Source organism: Sander lucioperca, chromosome 12 (genome assembly GCF_008315115.2).
Source record: "Sander lucioperca isolate FBNREF2018 chromosome 12, SLUC_FBN_1.2, whole genome shotgun sequence".
NCBI lineage: Eukaryota > Metazoa > Chordata > Actinopteri > Perciformes > Percidae > Sander > Sander lucioperca.
In genome coordinates this window covers 7958644-7976305 of record NC_050184.1, presented here as the reverse complement: position 1 = coordinate 7976305, position 17662 = coordinate 7958644, and the positions used below count along the sequence as shown (strand labels likewise).

The 17662-nt window shown below is 40.6% G+C and overlaps 1 protein-coding gene across 2 annotated transcripts in view; it reads right to left on the bottom strand.

The window, feature by feature from the left end:
* Positions 1-1784: 1784 nt before the first annotated feature.
* The window catches only part of kazna (kazrin, periplakin interacting protein a), a 193094-nt gene continuing 177216 nt past the window's right edge, over positions 1785-17662 (bottom strand). Inside the window, exons 6-11 of one of the 2 annotated variants that reach the window (XM_031286147.2) lie at positions 10114-10250; positions 9316-9486; positions 8807-8890; positions 6503-6692; positions 4806-4942; positions 1785-4420 (exon numbers count right to left, since the gene is read on the bottom strand). In XM_031286147.2, the coding sequence (XP_031142007.1) occupies positions 4250-4420; positions 4806-4942; positions 6503-6692; positions 8807-8890; positions 9316-9486; positions 10114-10250 (890 nt within the window). In that variant the 3' untranslated portion in view covers positions 1785-4249. The remainder of the gene's footprint in view (positions 4421-4805; positions 4943-6502; positions 6693-8806; positions 8891-9315; positions 9487-10113; positions 10251-17662) is intronic. The other variant, XM_031286148.2, reaches the window with a different exon arrangement.

Genomic DNA, 17662 nt, shown 5'->3' with positions numbered 1-17662 from the left:
AAACATAGAGTGTGTACACTTGACATACTGTAAGACACAAGAGACTGTTCTGTTTAAGCAATCAATCCTTAAACACATCCTTCAATAGCTGGTGCAATGGATGTTATCGCTACAACACTGCAGCATTTCTGATGTGATGTCACACTCAAGATGAGAAATGGAGGAGCATGTAGTGTTCTGTCATGGACATTTAAGATAAATGAATACACCCAAGGTAGCTAGCCAGTGATGAACCTGGTGCATTATACCTAGTAGCGATCTAACTAGAAGGTAAAGTTCCTTAAAGGAACACATCCATATGTTGGGAAATGTGCTTATTCGCTTTCTTTTGGCTGTAACTTGAAAATTATTTAAAGGACATTAAAGCTATAGTGGGTAGTTTCTGTCGCCGCCATGAGGAATTCTAAGTAATGACAACAACACTGTCAGCGCGTACACATGATACAGCCTTACATGATCACATATGCACCACCACCCCTCCTCCACGCAGTTGCTAGTAACCAAGGAGGACACGGAGGATTAAAAAACATGATGGACTCTTCAGAAGAGGTAATTATCTTCACTCGAGCTTCTGCGCGGTAAAGTCACCGGATGACACAATCTTCTGAACATAGCCATACTGAGATATACAGAGAGAGTTGTGTGGAGCTGATAGTCTTAACTAGCTTTGTAGCAACTCATCTGGCAATGGCTTTAATGTAACAGACGTTTATTAATATCAAAAAGTTACGCACTAAAGCTTTAAAAGAATAGTTTATTCATTTCCTTGTCGCGAGTTAGATGAGAAGATTGATACCACTCTCATGTCTGTGCGCTAAAGATGAAGCTACAGCCAGTTTGCAGTTTATGCTAAGCTAAGCTAACTGGCTGCTGGCTGTAGCTTCATATTTAGCTTATAGATATGAATGTGGTATTAACTCTCCACAAGAAAGAAAATGTGTATTCCCAAAATGTTAAATTCATAGGAATCTGTAAAGTCTATCTGAAGTCTGTGTTGAACTAATATAAATGTGTCATAGGAAGTTGAAGTAAGAGACTTCAGTTCAAAGGGATGCTGTTGGAGTATTATCAATAAACAAGAAAAAAATACTTGCTGTTGCCCCCGAAAGCTTACATTATCATACTGTATATGGTAGCACTCAATTGTTTTCGGATGATTTGCATCAGAATTAGATTGAACTTGAAGAAGTGCTATATTCTGAGGTCCTTTTGTGATGTTGTTTTGAGAGTTAGAAGGCATCTGCAAACACAGTTTGCAACCCAGCACAGCTCATTTTTAAAGCAATTGGAACTTGTGTACCTTGGTCTTACTGAGTCTGATTGATTACTTCTTGGGTCACTTCACTGTGTTGGGAGTCCGGTGGAGGTCAGGCAAGAGGGGTCAGTGTTAGAGGGTCAGGGGTCAAATCAAAGCAGAACATTATTGACACCATGTGTTGACACATTCTGTTCCAACAATCTCACATGGCTTCCTTTCCCTCCCTTTCCTCTGTTTTCTGATTATTGATTTCAATATCGAAAAGGGCAGAAATGCTTTTCAGGGTGAATAAGGAGTTTAAACTGGGAGAGAAAGGAAAGGAGGCCATTTGGAAGCTTTTGGGATGCAGTCCTCTCACAGATGGACTTGCAGGGATGAGGGAGGCTCACGCATATTATGTTAAAAATGGCAGCCCCCCCCCCCCCCCCCCAGCATAAAGGGGTGAATCAGGGTTAGAGCAATACCATGACAAATGAACAGGTAAACACACAAACATTAACACAGGGAAAGAGAGGACAGCCACATGGAAGTTCAACGTTATTTATTTTATTTTAAAATAATCTTAATCTTCTCATTTAGTTCTTTTGAGTGTAATTTTGTTGCCATGCCTTTAAAAGTTCGCTACTATCCACCTCTAAACATCTCAGGACCTCACAAAAGAAGTGATCCACTGAGGCCTACATCTTTGACTTTAAATAAAAACTCTTTAATAATAATAATAATAATAATAATAATAATAATAATAATAATAATAATAATAATAATAATAATAATTAAATTTCTGTAATGTTATCTCATTTACAAAAAAGTAAAATACTTGTGGAAAATAAAGGACAAAGAGACCGTGGCTCAAAACATATAATTATACAATGTTATTCATTTGATATGTTTTTTTTCCCCATAAGTAGAAGTTGGTTAGATGAAGAAATAAAAATAGCCTAGATTCTCATACATTTCATTAAATGCTTAATGAAATAAACTGGTTGAGTTGTTGTTCCTATACATACAATTTAATACATGATGACTTATCTATGAATTACCTTAGTGATTCACCTCTAAATCCAATATCTGCAAGCCCAAATGTAGTTTGAGCTAATCCCCTGCTTACATGGACGCTCTTTTGACAAGCACTGTGGTGTAGCTCCAATGTAATCTGTGACTCTACAGTGTTTCAGATGAGACTGACAAATACCCAGTGTTAGTTGAATATCAGGGAGAGAAAAGATTTCCTGGGGGTGGCAGTGCAGACTCCGTCTCAAGCCAATGAAAGGATGAAAATAATCCAACATCTGTAGCCATTCTTTTGCCTAAAGAAACACTATTAACCTTTGGCATCAAGTTAATTGCTTTTTTTTTTTTTCAGCAATGGCCTGAACTCTGAAACAGAATTTGGGGGTCACGAGAGAAGATATGCATTTGCTTCAGTTTGATTAGCCTGCTTAAATCTGATTTTTAACCTCCTGGGTTGGCACTTGTTATTGTTATACCAGTTCATTTAATGTAGGCTCTGCATTCAGGGCTCTAAATTGAGATTCAGATTTTCTGGTGAAATGACCTAATTCCTGAGGTTTGGAAAAGCCTTGACCATCAGTCTAATATCCACAATGTTAGTATAACTGATGTCTATGCTCTCACTTATGCTATGATAATAGCTTTCTTTTTTAGAATATTTTTTCCCAGAATAATTCTACTCCCAGCAGCCTTTTTAAGTATTATTAAAATGATAGCTACAAGGTACTGTACGGTCCTACAGAAAAAAAATTGTACAAGGCCTCATGAATAAGTGGAATAATTATTTAATCATTCAAAGTGTAGTGCTGGGTTTTCTTTGAGACTGTTGACTTGGCTGACCTTTAATATTTCAAATGTAATTTGCAGCAGATTAAAACGCTGATGTTTAGTTTTGGGATGTTAAGCTTTTGAACATTTATCAGAATGCTTTTCTTTTCTAAATCTACGAAATCACGAATAAACATAATGAAATCAGTAACTGACCTCTCTTTTTTTTTTTTTTTTGAAACATCTCCTTGACAATATTCCCAGAGAAAAACATTTCTGTTTCATAGGGTTTGGTTCAACATGCATTTGGGGACTGGGACTAGTGCATGCATGTCACACATGTACCTCAGGCATGTACCTTCTATCTTAACAGATAGAAAACACATTTCTTAAATTTCCTGTTTGGCTTCATGTTGCCGTGGAACAAACTGTTCTGCGTAGAAAGTTTATTCCTCGCTTAGCAGCGTCTTTGAAGTCTCATTTGAGCGAACATCAAGGTGTGCGCAGTTTTCTTGGCGGTTGAGGGATGTGTAGTTCAACCGAATTAGAGGCGGATTTGTGGAGTCTGCATGTTGCCGACAGGAAACTGTTCTCATCATGGCAGTGTGGAAGGAGGGGGATGGACCAAGCGGGACAATAAACAGGGAGGAGTTCAAGTTAAAAGGTAGTGAGAGGAGGGGAGTACATGTCAAAAATAACAAAAGGCATTCAGGACAAGGAGACATTTACACGCACAAAGTGCACATCAACTGTTGTTATTTACAAGTACAGCAGTCCTTCAAGTTTCCAGTTGAGTGAAAACAAAAAGTCAAAATGTAATGCACAATTCAAAAATCCAATAACACAGCCGTTTTGGAGGGCAGATACAATAAAACATATCCACGAGGTCGCTGTGTCACAGTGTCCACTATATTTACAGAACTGTACATACATACAGGTGCAATTTGCTCGTTAAGGTTCACACAAGCAAGACGCGCCTCCCGCTCCTGACATGGCCTCTGACCATGGACGACACACGCATGCACACACTCTCACACACACATACACACACACACAAGTATGCATGAGTGTGAGACTGTGCAGGCACACACATTATTATATATGTACACACTGACATCAAACACACACACACTCTCTCACACATAACACAATGCTGTCTTCTGATAACTGCCACAAAGGCTCCCCAGGTGGTTCTCTGGGAATGTGTGTGCTTTACCAGTCTGCATCTTCCTCTATGTAATAATCAGGCGTTGAAGTACCATCAAACAAACCAGGGTCGAGGGATTTGCGCTGCTTTCCCCGGGCGAAGACGCGCGACAGAGAGCCCAGCCCCATCTTCTCTTTCTTCTTCTTACGCTTCGCCTCCTCCAGATCTTCTAGGGACTGAAGGAAGAAAGAGAAAGAGGGAGCAGAGGGAAGGAGAAGATGAAGAGATGGGCAGAAGTTACAGAGAGATACAAGAGCGGAGAAGTCAGTCAAGTCATGCAGAGTGGGCGATAAAGAACAGGAAAGATAAAGATCACAACACAAAGGGGAGGTGTCACTTGACATGCTGCCAGGCATGCACTTATTCAACAACCACAACTGGTTTGCACATAAATTCAAGTCACAGCTGCAGAGTGAGTACACGACAGACTGCATGGGGGCAAACATGAATTCAGCCAGAACGATGGCGGAAAGAAACGACAGCGGCCAGGGAGCAGGGCAGTCGGCAGTTACTACAAAGGAGGTGATTACTTGGGAGGGTGCTGGGGTGGGCAGCTCTTACATTGCAGAGGGAGTGAGTCCGATGGCGTGGTGAGTTGATGTCGCTGGGTGTGGATGACCGTTCTCCCTCCACCGCCGAGGCGTCGGAGATGACGGAAGGCTGACGCAAGTGGCATGGGCTCACCCGCACGGCAGCCACTAAACGGGACGAGAGGAAAAACAGATACGTTTTTTTTTCTTTTGGGGTGTGTTTGGGCACCAAAAGTAGTGAACAGGGAAAATTATTTTTTCTCTTTCTACAACATCCTTAATTGAAAATATATTTAAAAAAGCCCCTGACCAAAAGCCTGAAATGATTTGCAATTATCTGCAGTTGCTTAGCAACAGTGAAAACAGCTTCAAAGAGGTTTAGCGTATGAGTGTATCAGTGAGACTGATACATACAGAACAACAAATTGCATAGCAATTTGGGGGTTCGTGACTGTTCACACGTTTTTCCTGTTTTTGTGTCTTTGTCTGCTTCTTCCTCCAGATGTCCCCAATTAGTGCGCGACCTGTGTGAACCAGTGGCTGCCCTTTAAAACAAGCTCTAGGAAGATTGACATGGACTCTTACTCTGGTGTAAGCAAGCTTATCTTTCTTTTTAGGCTGAGAGGTGCCAGTAGTGCAGTTTTTGCACTTAGTTTTAGAAATGTTAGTCTTATGTTTTTCAGAAGTTTTAGATGAAGCTGTGGTTGGCCTAGAGTCTAGACACTTCGATGAATCTTAACTATTCAAGCGCAGATTCTAAGGGGTAAGATTATACTGACTATAATGTTACCTCCAGGCTCTAGCTATTTCATAATAACTATATTGCTCTATGTTGCTCACTTAATTTTCCACATACTGACTTATGTGTCCCCATCTCATATCAGGGAGGGCCACGACTGGCTAGCTGTACTGCTGCAATGCAACACAGGAAAAGAAAGGACACATCTCTTTTTTACCAGCGACAAGGAGTAACATAAGTCAAAATGGCTGAGCTTTGTGGCCGGGTTAGATCAGTGGGTAGAGCAGGTGCACATATACTGAGAGGTTTATGCCTCGACGCAGAGGTCCAGGGTTTGAATCCGACCTGTGACGATTTCCTGCATGTCTTCCCCCTCTCTCTCACCTTGCTCTCCTATCAAATAAAGGCGGAAAAGCCCAAAAAATAATCTTAAAAAAAAAGAAATGGCTGAGCTTTGCAACTACTTAAGTAGTGACAGACAATGTTGTCTCTCCTCCTTCACTTGGTGTATGTCCACACAAGTCAGTTAAATGGTGAATCTACAGCAGCAAATGTTGAGAGGCGCCTGAAAATTAGAAATAAGGGCCAAAAAAGTCAGGTGAAAAAATCTGCAAAACATAAACAAAACAAAAAAAGTTTCCCTTAGAACCTGTGTCAATTTACTGCAACATCTCAGACATTTAACCCGACAGAAACAGTACTTAACACCCAACTGATCCTTCACTGCCACCATTCTCAAATACATCGGAAGCCTTTGTGTGTGGCAAAGACAAATGGAAGCTGTAAAGCAAAAGATATGTTCACTGTAACTGCTACATAAAGCGCATGAAATGTAATGACCGCAGCGACATCAGTGGCCAACAATATGGTCGTACTGAGCAAATGGCAGGAGTGAGTGTGTGTGAAGCAGGTTCGCATGATCATGCAGAGGCTAAATGATGGTAAAACCACCTTGTGTGTTACGGTAGGGGTGCTCCTATCCTTCCTACCTTGTCTGTCAGTGGGATGCCCCGTGTGGACATAGAGGGTCTGCTGACTCTGTCTGATGGCAGCAGTCAGGGGAAGGTCAGCATGCATCACCCACTCCTGGTTGTTGCCGTTGACAACCGTTTCCGTGGGCATGGCCAGAGAGTGACGCTTGGGCACGTCCTTGGTCAGGGTGGCTAGTGACTGTTTGGCCTTAAGAAGGTAGACAGACAGATACAAGAAGTCGGAAAGCAAAATCACATAAAACGGTGAAAATGTTTCTGGGTTGTTTTTTAAATAAGTTATCATTGTTTTTATTTATGTGTTATATGTGTGCGCACATGTACTGTACATGTTGAGTTGTGTACCCAGAATCCTACTACTAAGTTTCTAAGTGCATGCGGACAAGCGAGTTCTCCCCTGGGCTCCTCATGTGGTTGTTGCCTCATGAAAAATGCAGCTGTATTTATGTTCATCTTTTGTTGTGTGAAAATCTGTTTTTACCACTCCAGAGAGCACAGAGAAGGGGGAAAACAGAAGGAGACGAATATCTGGAGGAGGTTTTTGCTGTTTGCTTCCTGTCAGGGGAGGAAGTTACGGGTTGGTGGGGTGCAGTGGTGGAAGAAGTATTCAGATATCCTTTACTTAAGTTGAAGTACTAATACCACGCTGTAAAAATACTCTGTTACAAGTAAAAGTCCTAGATTGAAAATGTTACTTAAGTAAACGTATGTAAGTATTATCAGGAAAAGTATTAAAAGTAAAAGTACTCAATGCAGAAAAATCCTCACATTTTAGAAACTGGAAACGACCCAAACAGTTCTGTCAATCAACTAAGTGATTAACTGGCTAATCATAACAGCTGTACTTGTAGGCATGTATATTTTTGGGTAGTTTAATTTATAATACAACATCATATTTTATAAACTAAATGTGTTTTGTGTGCAAAAATCTTAATTTGTAAAGTAACTAGTAACTAAAGCTGTCAGATTAATGTAGTGGAGTAAAAACTACAATATTTCTCTCTGAAATGTAGTGGAGTAGAAGTAGAAAGTGGCATGAAAAGAAAAGACTTAAGTAAAGTACAAGTACTTCAAATTTGTACTTAAGTACAGTAGTTGAGTTAATGTACTTAGTTACATTCCACCACTGGCGGGATGTAAAAACTTTTCTAGACGTTTAATGAATACATTTGCTTGGTAGAGCCTCGTCACAAAGCACAATTCACCTTTTTGTAGCAGGAACCACAATGAGCTCCTGGAGCCTTGGGAGATGACTTTGTGCAAGTGTATTTTGAGTTCTGTGTTTTTTTTGTGTGTATGTCTTTTGATTAGCCTTGACATATCGGTGTTTTACAAATGCTTGAAATCTTGTTAATGTGTGAATCTTATCATCATGCCAAGTGACAGCAGACTGCAATTCAACGCTGGCCCAATCAGCTCTGTTGCAATCATCTCTACCTACCAGCCGTAAAACGATTATCAATCATAGTGGTTGACATGCAAGACAGAATACAATCACAAACCTTTGGAGTAAACATTAGTTGCCAGAATATCCCCCCCCCTCCCCGCCCCTCCAAAAGCATTTCTTCGCTCAATTAAAAACACATTCAGATCAATCACAGCGGGAATTGGTGGGATCACTGGGATCAGACAGGGTCGGCTGTGGGTTAGTCAAAAACATGCAGCTGAGGTGGGGGGGCTTTCCAAAATGACAATTATGTCACAAGTAGGAGTGATTTCCAGTGATTTCTAGTGACAGGAGGTTCAAGAAAGAGCAAATATTAAAGAGCTCATATTATGCTCATTTTCAGGTACATAATTGTATTCAGAGGTTGTACCAGAATAGGTTTACATGGTTTCATTTTCATAAAAACACCATATATTTGTCGTACCGCACATTGTTGCAGCTCCTCTTTTTACCCTGTGGGTTGAGCGCTCCATTTTAGCTACAGAGTGAGGCATCTCACTTTTATTCCATCTTTGTTGGGAGTCGCACATGCGCAGTCCCTAGTATCTTCGGGCCTCCGCTCTAACTAGCTTGGTTATGAGGGCGTGCTACACTAGCAGCTAGGCAAGCATTATAACGTGTGTTACAAAGTGACGCAAAATGACACACGTGTCACGGAAGTAAAGGCTGGACTACAATAGAGCTGTTTCGAGAACGGTGTTTTCTGTGGGAGATGGTAACTCCCTTTGGGGTGGACATTGGGCTTTTTCACTATGTAAACCTATTACATGCACAAAAAAGAAGGATAACACAATAAAGGAAAGGGAAAAAGCCAAAAAGCATAATATGAGCACTTTAAAGCTAGGGGCCCATCTTACCGCCATGACCCTAGGCGAGTAGTCCCTGTCCGGAACCCGCTCAAACATCCGGTACTCCATTCTCTGATTGACACAGTTACTCATCTGGGGGGTTGGAGACATGGCGGATGGCTATACTGTACATTCAAAGGCTTTCTGTGTTTGATCATATGCAGTACACCCAAAATAGTGCATAGTGACAGACAGGCATATACTGTAACTTGTGGTTTCTTATTATCCGTATCTGTATGTACTGCTATTAATATGCACGTGATAAATATGTGTCTGAGCCTTGACAACTCTACTTTGGTTGAGTATGCATTACATATCCTTTCTTTCCCTTGTTCTGGCTCTTTTATTGGTGACTGTATTCCACTTACTAAACATGGAAAAAATCAGAGTGTACAATGGCAAAGAATGAAATAAAATGATTTTTTTTTTTTAACATTACAGAGAGTTTGTTTCTCCACCTGCCTGCCTGCCTGCTTGTTTGTCAGTCTAGTTACACCCCTTTTTCCTTTCTGTCTCACCATGGCCAGTTCAGCCTCCAGCTCCTTTATGCGGTTCTCCTTGAGGTCGAGCTGGGTGCGCAGCATGCCCGTGTGCTCCGTGGCTTCCTTGGTTTGCCGCCGCAGGTCCCACTTCTCTCTCTCCAACAGGTCCTTCTCTTTGGCCAGTGCCTTCACCGCATCCTCGCTCTCCTAGTAGACACAGAGATCCTGATGGATTGGTTCACATTTCATTTAGCATAGCATACCTTTGAAACTGACTGAGTCAAACCTGCTAAATAATGGCACTGAACCACATTCAGGTAAAATAGAAGGGTCTACATTACTAATTTCACCACTTTCTGCGTTGTCTTGTTTTGCTTGAGTTGACATTAAGGCTGAAACAGTCCCTTTGCTCGACAGCCTTCCTAAACCTGCTGTATATGTAACGTCACAGATACATCGAGATGTTCTTTTGCTGTTTATGCTTGAATGACAACATATAATACAACAGCAACACACAAACATGAACATATCTTAATGCCAAGAGAAACGTCTCACTGGTAGTCATGTAAACATCCTCACAGAGAGTGTAACAGTTATGTAATTTCTATTATCTCTCCTATCCACAGCATGCAGACACATTGTGTTTTTAAGACTCATTCTGAGGAACAATACAAGTGCTCACTTATATATAAAACCAGTCACTGTTGCTTGGACAGGCCTTTTTGTGCTAATGTGCATACAACCAACACAGTTACACGAGAAAATACTTTTTTTTATATGGATCTTTTTGTGCATGCTGTACAACTATTTATGGTCAGAACATGGGTGCCATACTTTTCTGTGCTGCTCATAGTTGCGTATGAAGTCGCGGAGCTGCTCTTCCCGGCTCTCCAGTGTGGCATAAAGCTGCTGCATCTGGTTCACCAGGTCTGCTTTCTCAGCCTTCAGACGCTTACGGTCCGACTTCATGGCTGCGGAGGAAGGATCGGAGAGAGAGACAGAGAGAGAGAGAGAGAGAGAGAGAGAGAGAGAGAGAGAGAGAGAGAGAGAGAGAGAGAGAGAGAGAGAGAGAGAGAGAGAGAGAGAGAGAGAAGGGATGGATTATAATTATAATAATAACAATAATAATAATAATAATACATTTTATTTATAGGTGCCTTTCAAAGCACTCAAGGTCACCTTACAAGAAAAAACACTGTACTAAGTTAAAAACAATATAGCAATTGTTCATAAAAGGTACAGGACATATTTACAAAGCAAAAAATCAGACCAGCAATTGATGTGAACATATATACAGTGATCAAAGAGAATAAGCCAGTTTAAAAGGTGTGTTTTTAGGTGAGTTTTGAAACTGGAAAGACAGTCAGTGTTGCGGATATTCGATGGAAGGGAGTTCCAGATGCAGGGGGCTGAGCAACTGAAGGCTCTAAGCCCAAAGGTGGTCAAACTGGCGGAGGTTTGAGTGAGGTGTATGGAAGTGGAAGACCTGAGAGTACGGGTGGGTGTGTTGTGAACAAGATCAGTGATTATTGGTAGTTAGCATCATAGACTGAGCAACATTTGGTTGTGCGTTAAAGTCAGCGTCTGCCCCACAGATATAAAACATAATTGTTCTATATCTATGGTCTGCCCAATGGGTTAATTAGCATGCTGATGTTTAGTGAAATTACATACATTGTTAGAAAAAAATAGTACTCTTATGCTTTGACAAGAGTGTTTTAATAATAATAATAAATTGAATTTGTATAGCACTTTTCAAGGACTCAAAGTCGTTTTACACCATGATTGAGAGAACGAAACATTCTTATTTTTTAACTGTGCTGTGCACAAGTCCAGATTATAGCAGTTTATTCATGAACAATATATAAGACTTTCAGATATGAAGTGTTTTAAGTAAAAACATTAAATACACCTGCTGGTCTAATGTTGCGTGGCTGTGTGTTGATAAAGGGGTGAATCACACATGAACCCTTCTGTCAATCTCCTCTCTGCTGCTGGATTCTGTAGAGGCTCTTTTCAGCTATCTTTCTGCCGCACACTCTCTTTAATCCTCTGGCACCTCACCCACGCATCACGATAAAGAATATGGTTTAGCATAGTTATTCACAGAAGCTCTAATTTCCTTAAAGAAAACATTCTTTTTCTCTCCTATCCATCTCCCGCTTTCTCTTGATGTTCTCTCCCTCTTCAGGCAAAGCTGTTTCCTAGACATCTGCTTAAAGCCGAGTTCCCCTCCAGCTATCTTCCCAAACTGACAATATATGCTTTATTTACATTTTATGTATTATCACTGTGTCTGTCCACCTTTGTCTTCTTCACTTTGGCATCTATTTCTTACAGCACAGCAGCTTTGAGTGCTGGATATTTCATAGCATCACACGGTTCTCTGTTTCCCTCTTAATGCTTGTTATCATGTGTTCACCTTTCTTTTTTCTTCCCTCTTTTTTCCCCCCTGTCCAGGCCAGCTGTGTGTCATTAATTAACTTATATCACAGCCTGGTTAATTGCGTGACATTCACAAGTTGTTGTCAGGGGATCATGCTCAGCCAAGTGGAATGGAAAGTGCAGTTTTACAAGGACAGATTCACCCTCTCGTTTCCTCTCCTTCATTTTTCTCCTGTTACCCTTTCATATCTCTCCCTTTCACCCGTTCTTCAGAGGTGGAATTCCAGAGCAAAAGCGATATTCAAGCCAAACTAGCCGGCGAATGAAGACAAGAAACGTCTCTTATTGGCCAAGAGAAACAGGAAACCTCCCAGCACCTGCCTCGGGAAGTGAAATCAAAGCCGTCTTTGAGATGAGCCAAAAACACTGCTGCTGCCTCACATCCTGCACCTGCGACCTTTTGGCAACATCAACCCTCCTGGTGTCGGATACAAGAAAGCACTCACTGTTACTCGGTAAAAGGGTCCATTTACATTCAGTGGAGAGTTAGCACTGTTACTTACCATTTATAACCTATGTAAGAGCACTTTTAATAAACAAAGATGGTCCTGAGGCTCATTGCAGTTACCTTCCACTTAAGAATGTACAGTAGGTGAGATGGGGCGGCACGAGCATGTCTCCTTCTGCTGACAGCCATATTAATGACTAACATACTCTGTGGCTTGGTCCAAACCTCTAAGAATTATTACCAGATGAAACAAGAGGGAACCACTGGGGAACCATACAGAGCTGAGGCTAATGTGTGTGGAGCTGAAGGAGGAGGAAGACATGGAGATAAACTATTGAAGAGGCTTCAATTTAATAGTCTTTTCATGGAGGAATAATATCCGTGTAAGCACCTATCTTCTGTCTTGCCATGCTTTGAAGGAATATATTATGTGTATTTGGATACTTTTTCGATCATATCTAGATTTCCTCTTTGTCTACAAAGTGCATCAGTGGTTGTCTTTGTGCAAAAATGTGTGTGCCTGCATGCCCATTTATATAATAAAAGCTACTCCAGCCTGTTTAGGGAGAAGACGAAGAGCTGATGAGGACTCATGCAAAACAAAACATTCACCATCAAAAGTCCAAACCACTGTTCCCACTGCTCAATGTTAAAAACAAAAACACTTGACTGTATCACGCTCTCCTAACACATTCTCTAAAATCTGCATAAGTGGTTTTTAGCTTACCACACAAAGACTCTTCTGGTAGCACAGTGCTTTAAAGTAGTTGAATGTGTTGCATCTACTACTGCAGTGGGCTGAAAGCCTTTGCCTGCTGTACTCTTCTATGACTCTTTGCTACTGGTGGACCAGCTCATTAGTCACTACACTGGACTCCTCAGGGAGTTCCTACTGGCTGGAGTCACTTTTGTATTAAAAATAACTTGTGAAATACACTTATTTGCTTTTTTTCTGGGAGTTAGATGAGAAGATTGACGCAACTCTCATGTACCATTAACTTTGAAGCTACAGCCAGCAGCTGGTTAGCTTAGCCTAGCACAGAACATAGAAACACTGGAGTCTCCGCTGATTGCTTGGCAACGTCATGGCTGTGACAAGACTCCGGGAAGTTACTGCGGCCAGCCAACAAACAGTCCCTTACATAACCCCAATAAAACCAGATTCTGTACGGATTAAACAAACAAGATATACCATGTTCATTTGTGAACTTTAGAGCTGCTTCAGACAGAGCCAGGCTTGCTGTTTTTCATCTGCCTCCAGTCTTGCTAAGCTAAGCTAAGTTAAAGCAGCTGCTGGCTCCAGCTTCATATTTAGCATACATATATGAGAGTGGTATACATTTTTTCATGTAACTCCCAGCAAGAAAGTGAGTAAGCGTACTTCTTATAATGTCAAACTATTCCTTTAAATAAATAAATAAATGTATAGATAAATATATAAGTTAAATAGAGAGAAACCAAATCTATATTGCATAGATATGGATAAACAATGAATGACTGCATGTATGGCTGTCAGAGAGAGGTAACGCGGGAACATGGCTGGTAACTATTTGAGTTGTCTATATCCACAACGTTTCTCTTCCAGGATTGTTTAGGATGTCTTTCATTTCGGCCGGATGTCCGGTACTTTCCGCTTTCTTTGTGTTGATATTTTCAACTCCGGTCAATTTATGAGGACTATGGTAAACTGCTCCTTAGATCACCGCAGCACTGTGGAGGAGATGGCTACTAAGAGAGGCTACTAATTGAATTTTTATGTTGATTGATGTATTGATTTGTCTGATTTAGTTTTTTTATTTTGTTGTCTGTTGTTGGTCAGTGTTGTGGGTGTATAATTTGCCGGTCTGCTTCCTCTTAGTATAGTAGTAGTAGTATATACAAGAGGAGACATTTCTTGTATGTGTTGGTACTTTTTTCTTGCTGTGAAACCATGTCACCACAGGAAGCCTTTTTGTAAGTGACAAGAATTCAAACTGACCAGAGCTGCTGCTGTTTGTGAAGAAACATACTACAAACTGTTTACAGCTGCCTTTCAAGCCTATGGGGAGGTCATTGTTTGATTCTCAAAGGTATTTTTTGGTGGGCTATCACTTTAAAACTCTACATGAATATATATTTATTGTTATAAGGCCAACTACTCTGTGGGTAATTCCAGGGATAATCAAGTGTCAAAAGTTATACTCCAGGACAAAAGGCTCTCTGATGATCCTTGATTGTGAAGAAACTCAATCAAACTCAGCCATCTCATTACCTGCGGTTCCTACCTATCACTGTGGCATGCATTTCACATCCCACTCACTGCTTCTCTCTGGTTAAATAGCAACCCTCAGTGACCCATCTATTATGGTACAAATATAACAAGATCCCAGCCATGATTTCAGCTGAATATAAGTTTTCTGCATTTTTGGTTTTCAAGTCACTCTAACAATCCCTTTGGTCTCTAACAGAAGAAGTATAAGTGTATGCTAACAATACAGGGGTCTTTGAGGAATTAATGTCTGTAGCATATAATGTAACCTTTTATGCATTTCAATGAATCAAATACTGTGTTTTAGCAAAGACTGCCATCTAAGTTCAGTTCACCTGCAACAACAGAAAACAGGATCACAAAGATAGACCCACTTATCAACACCTCCTCAGATAATGATGCTCTTCATATTAATGAATGAAACCACTCTAAACTGACACAACTCCATATAACTTCAGTCCTGAAGAGAATGGACAGGCTTTTAGTCGGCTCTCAACATAATTATTTGGGGGAGAGAACAAAAGAGACATTGGCTCATTGGAGGGAGTCCATTGTTCACAGTTTGGGATTTTAAATCTGCCATGCAGCTGAATAATGAAGTAGGAGCCTCAGAGCTGCACAGTGTGCTCACCTCCTCACTTCCTCAGTAAAGACACACTCGTTGATTGTATGAAGTTGATCTGCTTTGGTCCTTGTTAATGAAGGCAGTCCTTATTGTAGAGCAGGTCATGCTACTACTGTATCAGATTTCTTTGCAGTCGTGTTGATACTCAAAAACATTAATTAAAGTTAATTAACATTTTATCATGAATGTACAAACCTTAGCATTGACATTTGACTCTTATAAGTTGATGCACAACCTAGAAGCTAGCCATTAAAAATAGATCAAGCATTGCACACTAATAGATGATCTGGGTGTGTGAATTAGTGTGTACACAAGCTATTTATGCAGCAGAACTGACACACCAGGGAATCAGGGGGAGAATCACACTTTGATCCCATAACAGCACCTCATTACTCACCTCTCTGTCTTCACTGGATCCAAAACAACATTTACTGGCTGTAATCTTTAAAGAGGCTGAGCCTAATTGTTCAGGTGCAAGCTAAAGTATGTAACACCACTGTAAGAGGCGAATGCAAAGACTGGGTCAAGTATGATGTAGATTCTGATACAATGGTACTTGCAAAATGTCTCTCTGTTTAACTGAGGTGCACTTGATTACCACTACGTGATCCAAACATGTGTTCTCACACAAAATTGAATTGCAAAACCGTCTTCATTACCTGTTATCATGAAGCTGCTGCTAGTGTTGAGGAATTAAATCAGCAAAGACAATTCTTTTTTCTGGATTAATAAAATTCAGTTGGATTCTTTTTTCAAAAATAAAAAAAGCCTTCCTTTGTTTAAAAATAAAAGGCAGCACTAAAACTGCTGCAATTACTTGATTGTAATCAGGTCAAGTAGCCTGATGAGATTTGGCTGCACTGAGTGTGCGTGTATATGTGTGTATTGGTTTGTGAAGACAAGGACAGAGCTGCTTTCTGAGGACGGTGTAGCATGAAATGACACTAAACAGAGCAGGCAGACTGCTCTTTGATGATACATAGCCGTGTGCTGCTTTCATTTTAGCTCTGGATTGACTAGGAGTCCCTCAGTGATAGTAATTAGCCAAAGCGGAAATAGTTAATTAAAAACAGCAGAAAGGGCCAACTCTACTTTGAAAATCCATTGAACACAACTTTGATGAGAAAGTCCAAAATAAAAGTTGAGTAAACTTATAAACACCTTTCGAGTCCAATTGCATCAGTCAAAGTGTGGTTTATTTTCTCATTGTTTCTTCATTTTGCGCTTTGGAGATCGCCAAGACGTTTTTGTAGTTCATCGTCATTTGTGTACTTTAATGTCAGAGGGATGAAATCACTCTACCAAGCTGACACCAAGCAGGTTGGATCGAGTGCCCACAGGCATCATAACAAACCTGCAATTGAGAGAGGTTGGCAATTATCCACGATTACAATTATAGTGCTCACAGGCTAATGTCTGGCACACAGTGGGAGTGAGCTCAAGCCTTAACATTAAAACGGTGTGGGCATCACACCAAACAAAGGCAGAGAGGGAGACACAGGAAGAGACAGTGAGGGAGAAAATGAAGACTAACAGACTGAAAAGTAGTGTTCCTCTCTGCATTCTCCATTTTGTATTCACAGGCACCAGAAAATCTGCATGTAATTTACCCGCAAACCATCTGAATGGAGGTAGGAGTGGCAACAGAGTTCCTGTGAACCATTCCCAAAGTAAACAGGTATTATCTCGAGAGGCAGAGAGTAAAAAGGGGATGATGCATTTTATTCACGCAACTTCATAACTCCAGCCTTTTGCTTTTTCATCCAAAGCAGAACCACAAAAAATGTAATAAATAAACACAAAGCTACTCTGCTTCACAATAATTGTTGGTAGCACTTCAATAAAAACCCCCAGGAAGCTCACGTTCTTCAAACATCACTGACAAGCTCTCATTCTTTGAGGAAAACACAAAGCATCTGGTGGTATGTTTACAATATGCCAGCCTTGTGAAAACTGGGGGAAATCAAAAGAGTCGACATCACGCCTCCAATCAATTGGCAGCATATGGAAATTGCTGTAGTTAATGAGGTATTTACAAATATATTTGGCCTGTTTTTTTTTTTGCCTGCTTTAAAACCCAACTATTTCCAACCCTAAAAACAAATGAGTCTTTTTTGTTGCTGTACTAAAAACCCTTCAAACATAAAAGGTCACCGGACCAAGAAAGTTGTGTGATCCAGTATAAACAAGACTAGAGCTGGGACCTGTGAACAAGCCCACCATTAGACATTGATCTCCAAGTTTATCTAGCACGTATCCCCTAACAATCCAACCCTGTACATGCTTTAAATCTATAATCATGATACCAAAAGGCCAAGTCAGTGTAATCCCCATTTGTACGATAAATCTGCAGCTGTTTTTACAGCTTGTTCTGTCCCAGAAACATGCTGAAAACGGACTGAAACGTCTTTCTACATCTGGCCCACAGTGCACTACAACAGCCTCAAAAGTATTTATCATGATACTTACCTACTGTCCAATAAAGAAAAGGAATTGCTAGCCAGTATATTTCTCTGCTTTCTCACCAACATATACGGTAAATACACACAAAATGAACTCTTCATGCTGTCAATTATCACCAGTACTGTCCAGTAGGGATGTCCAGATCCAATCACGT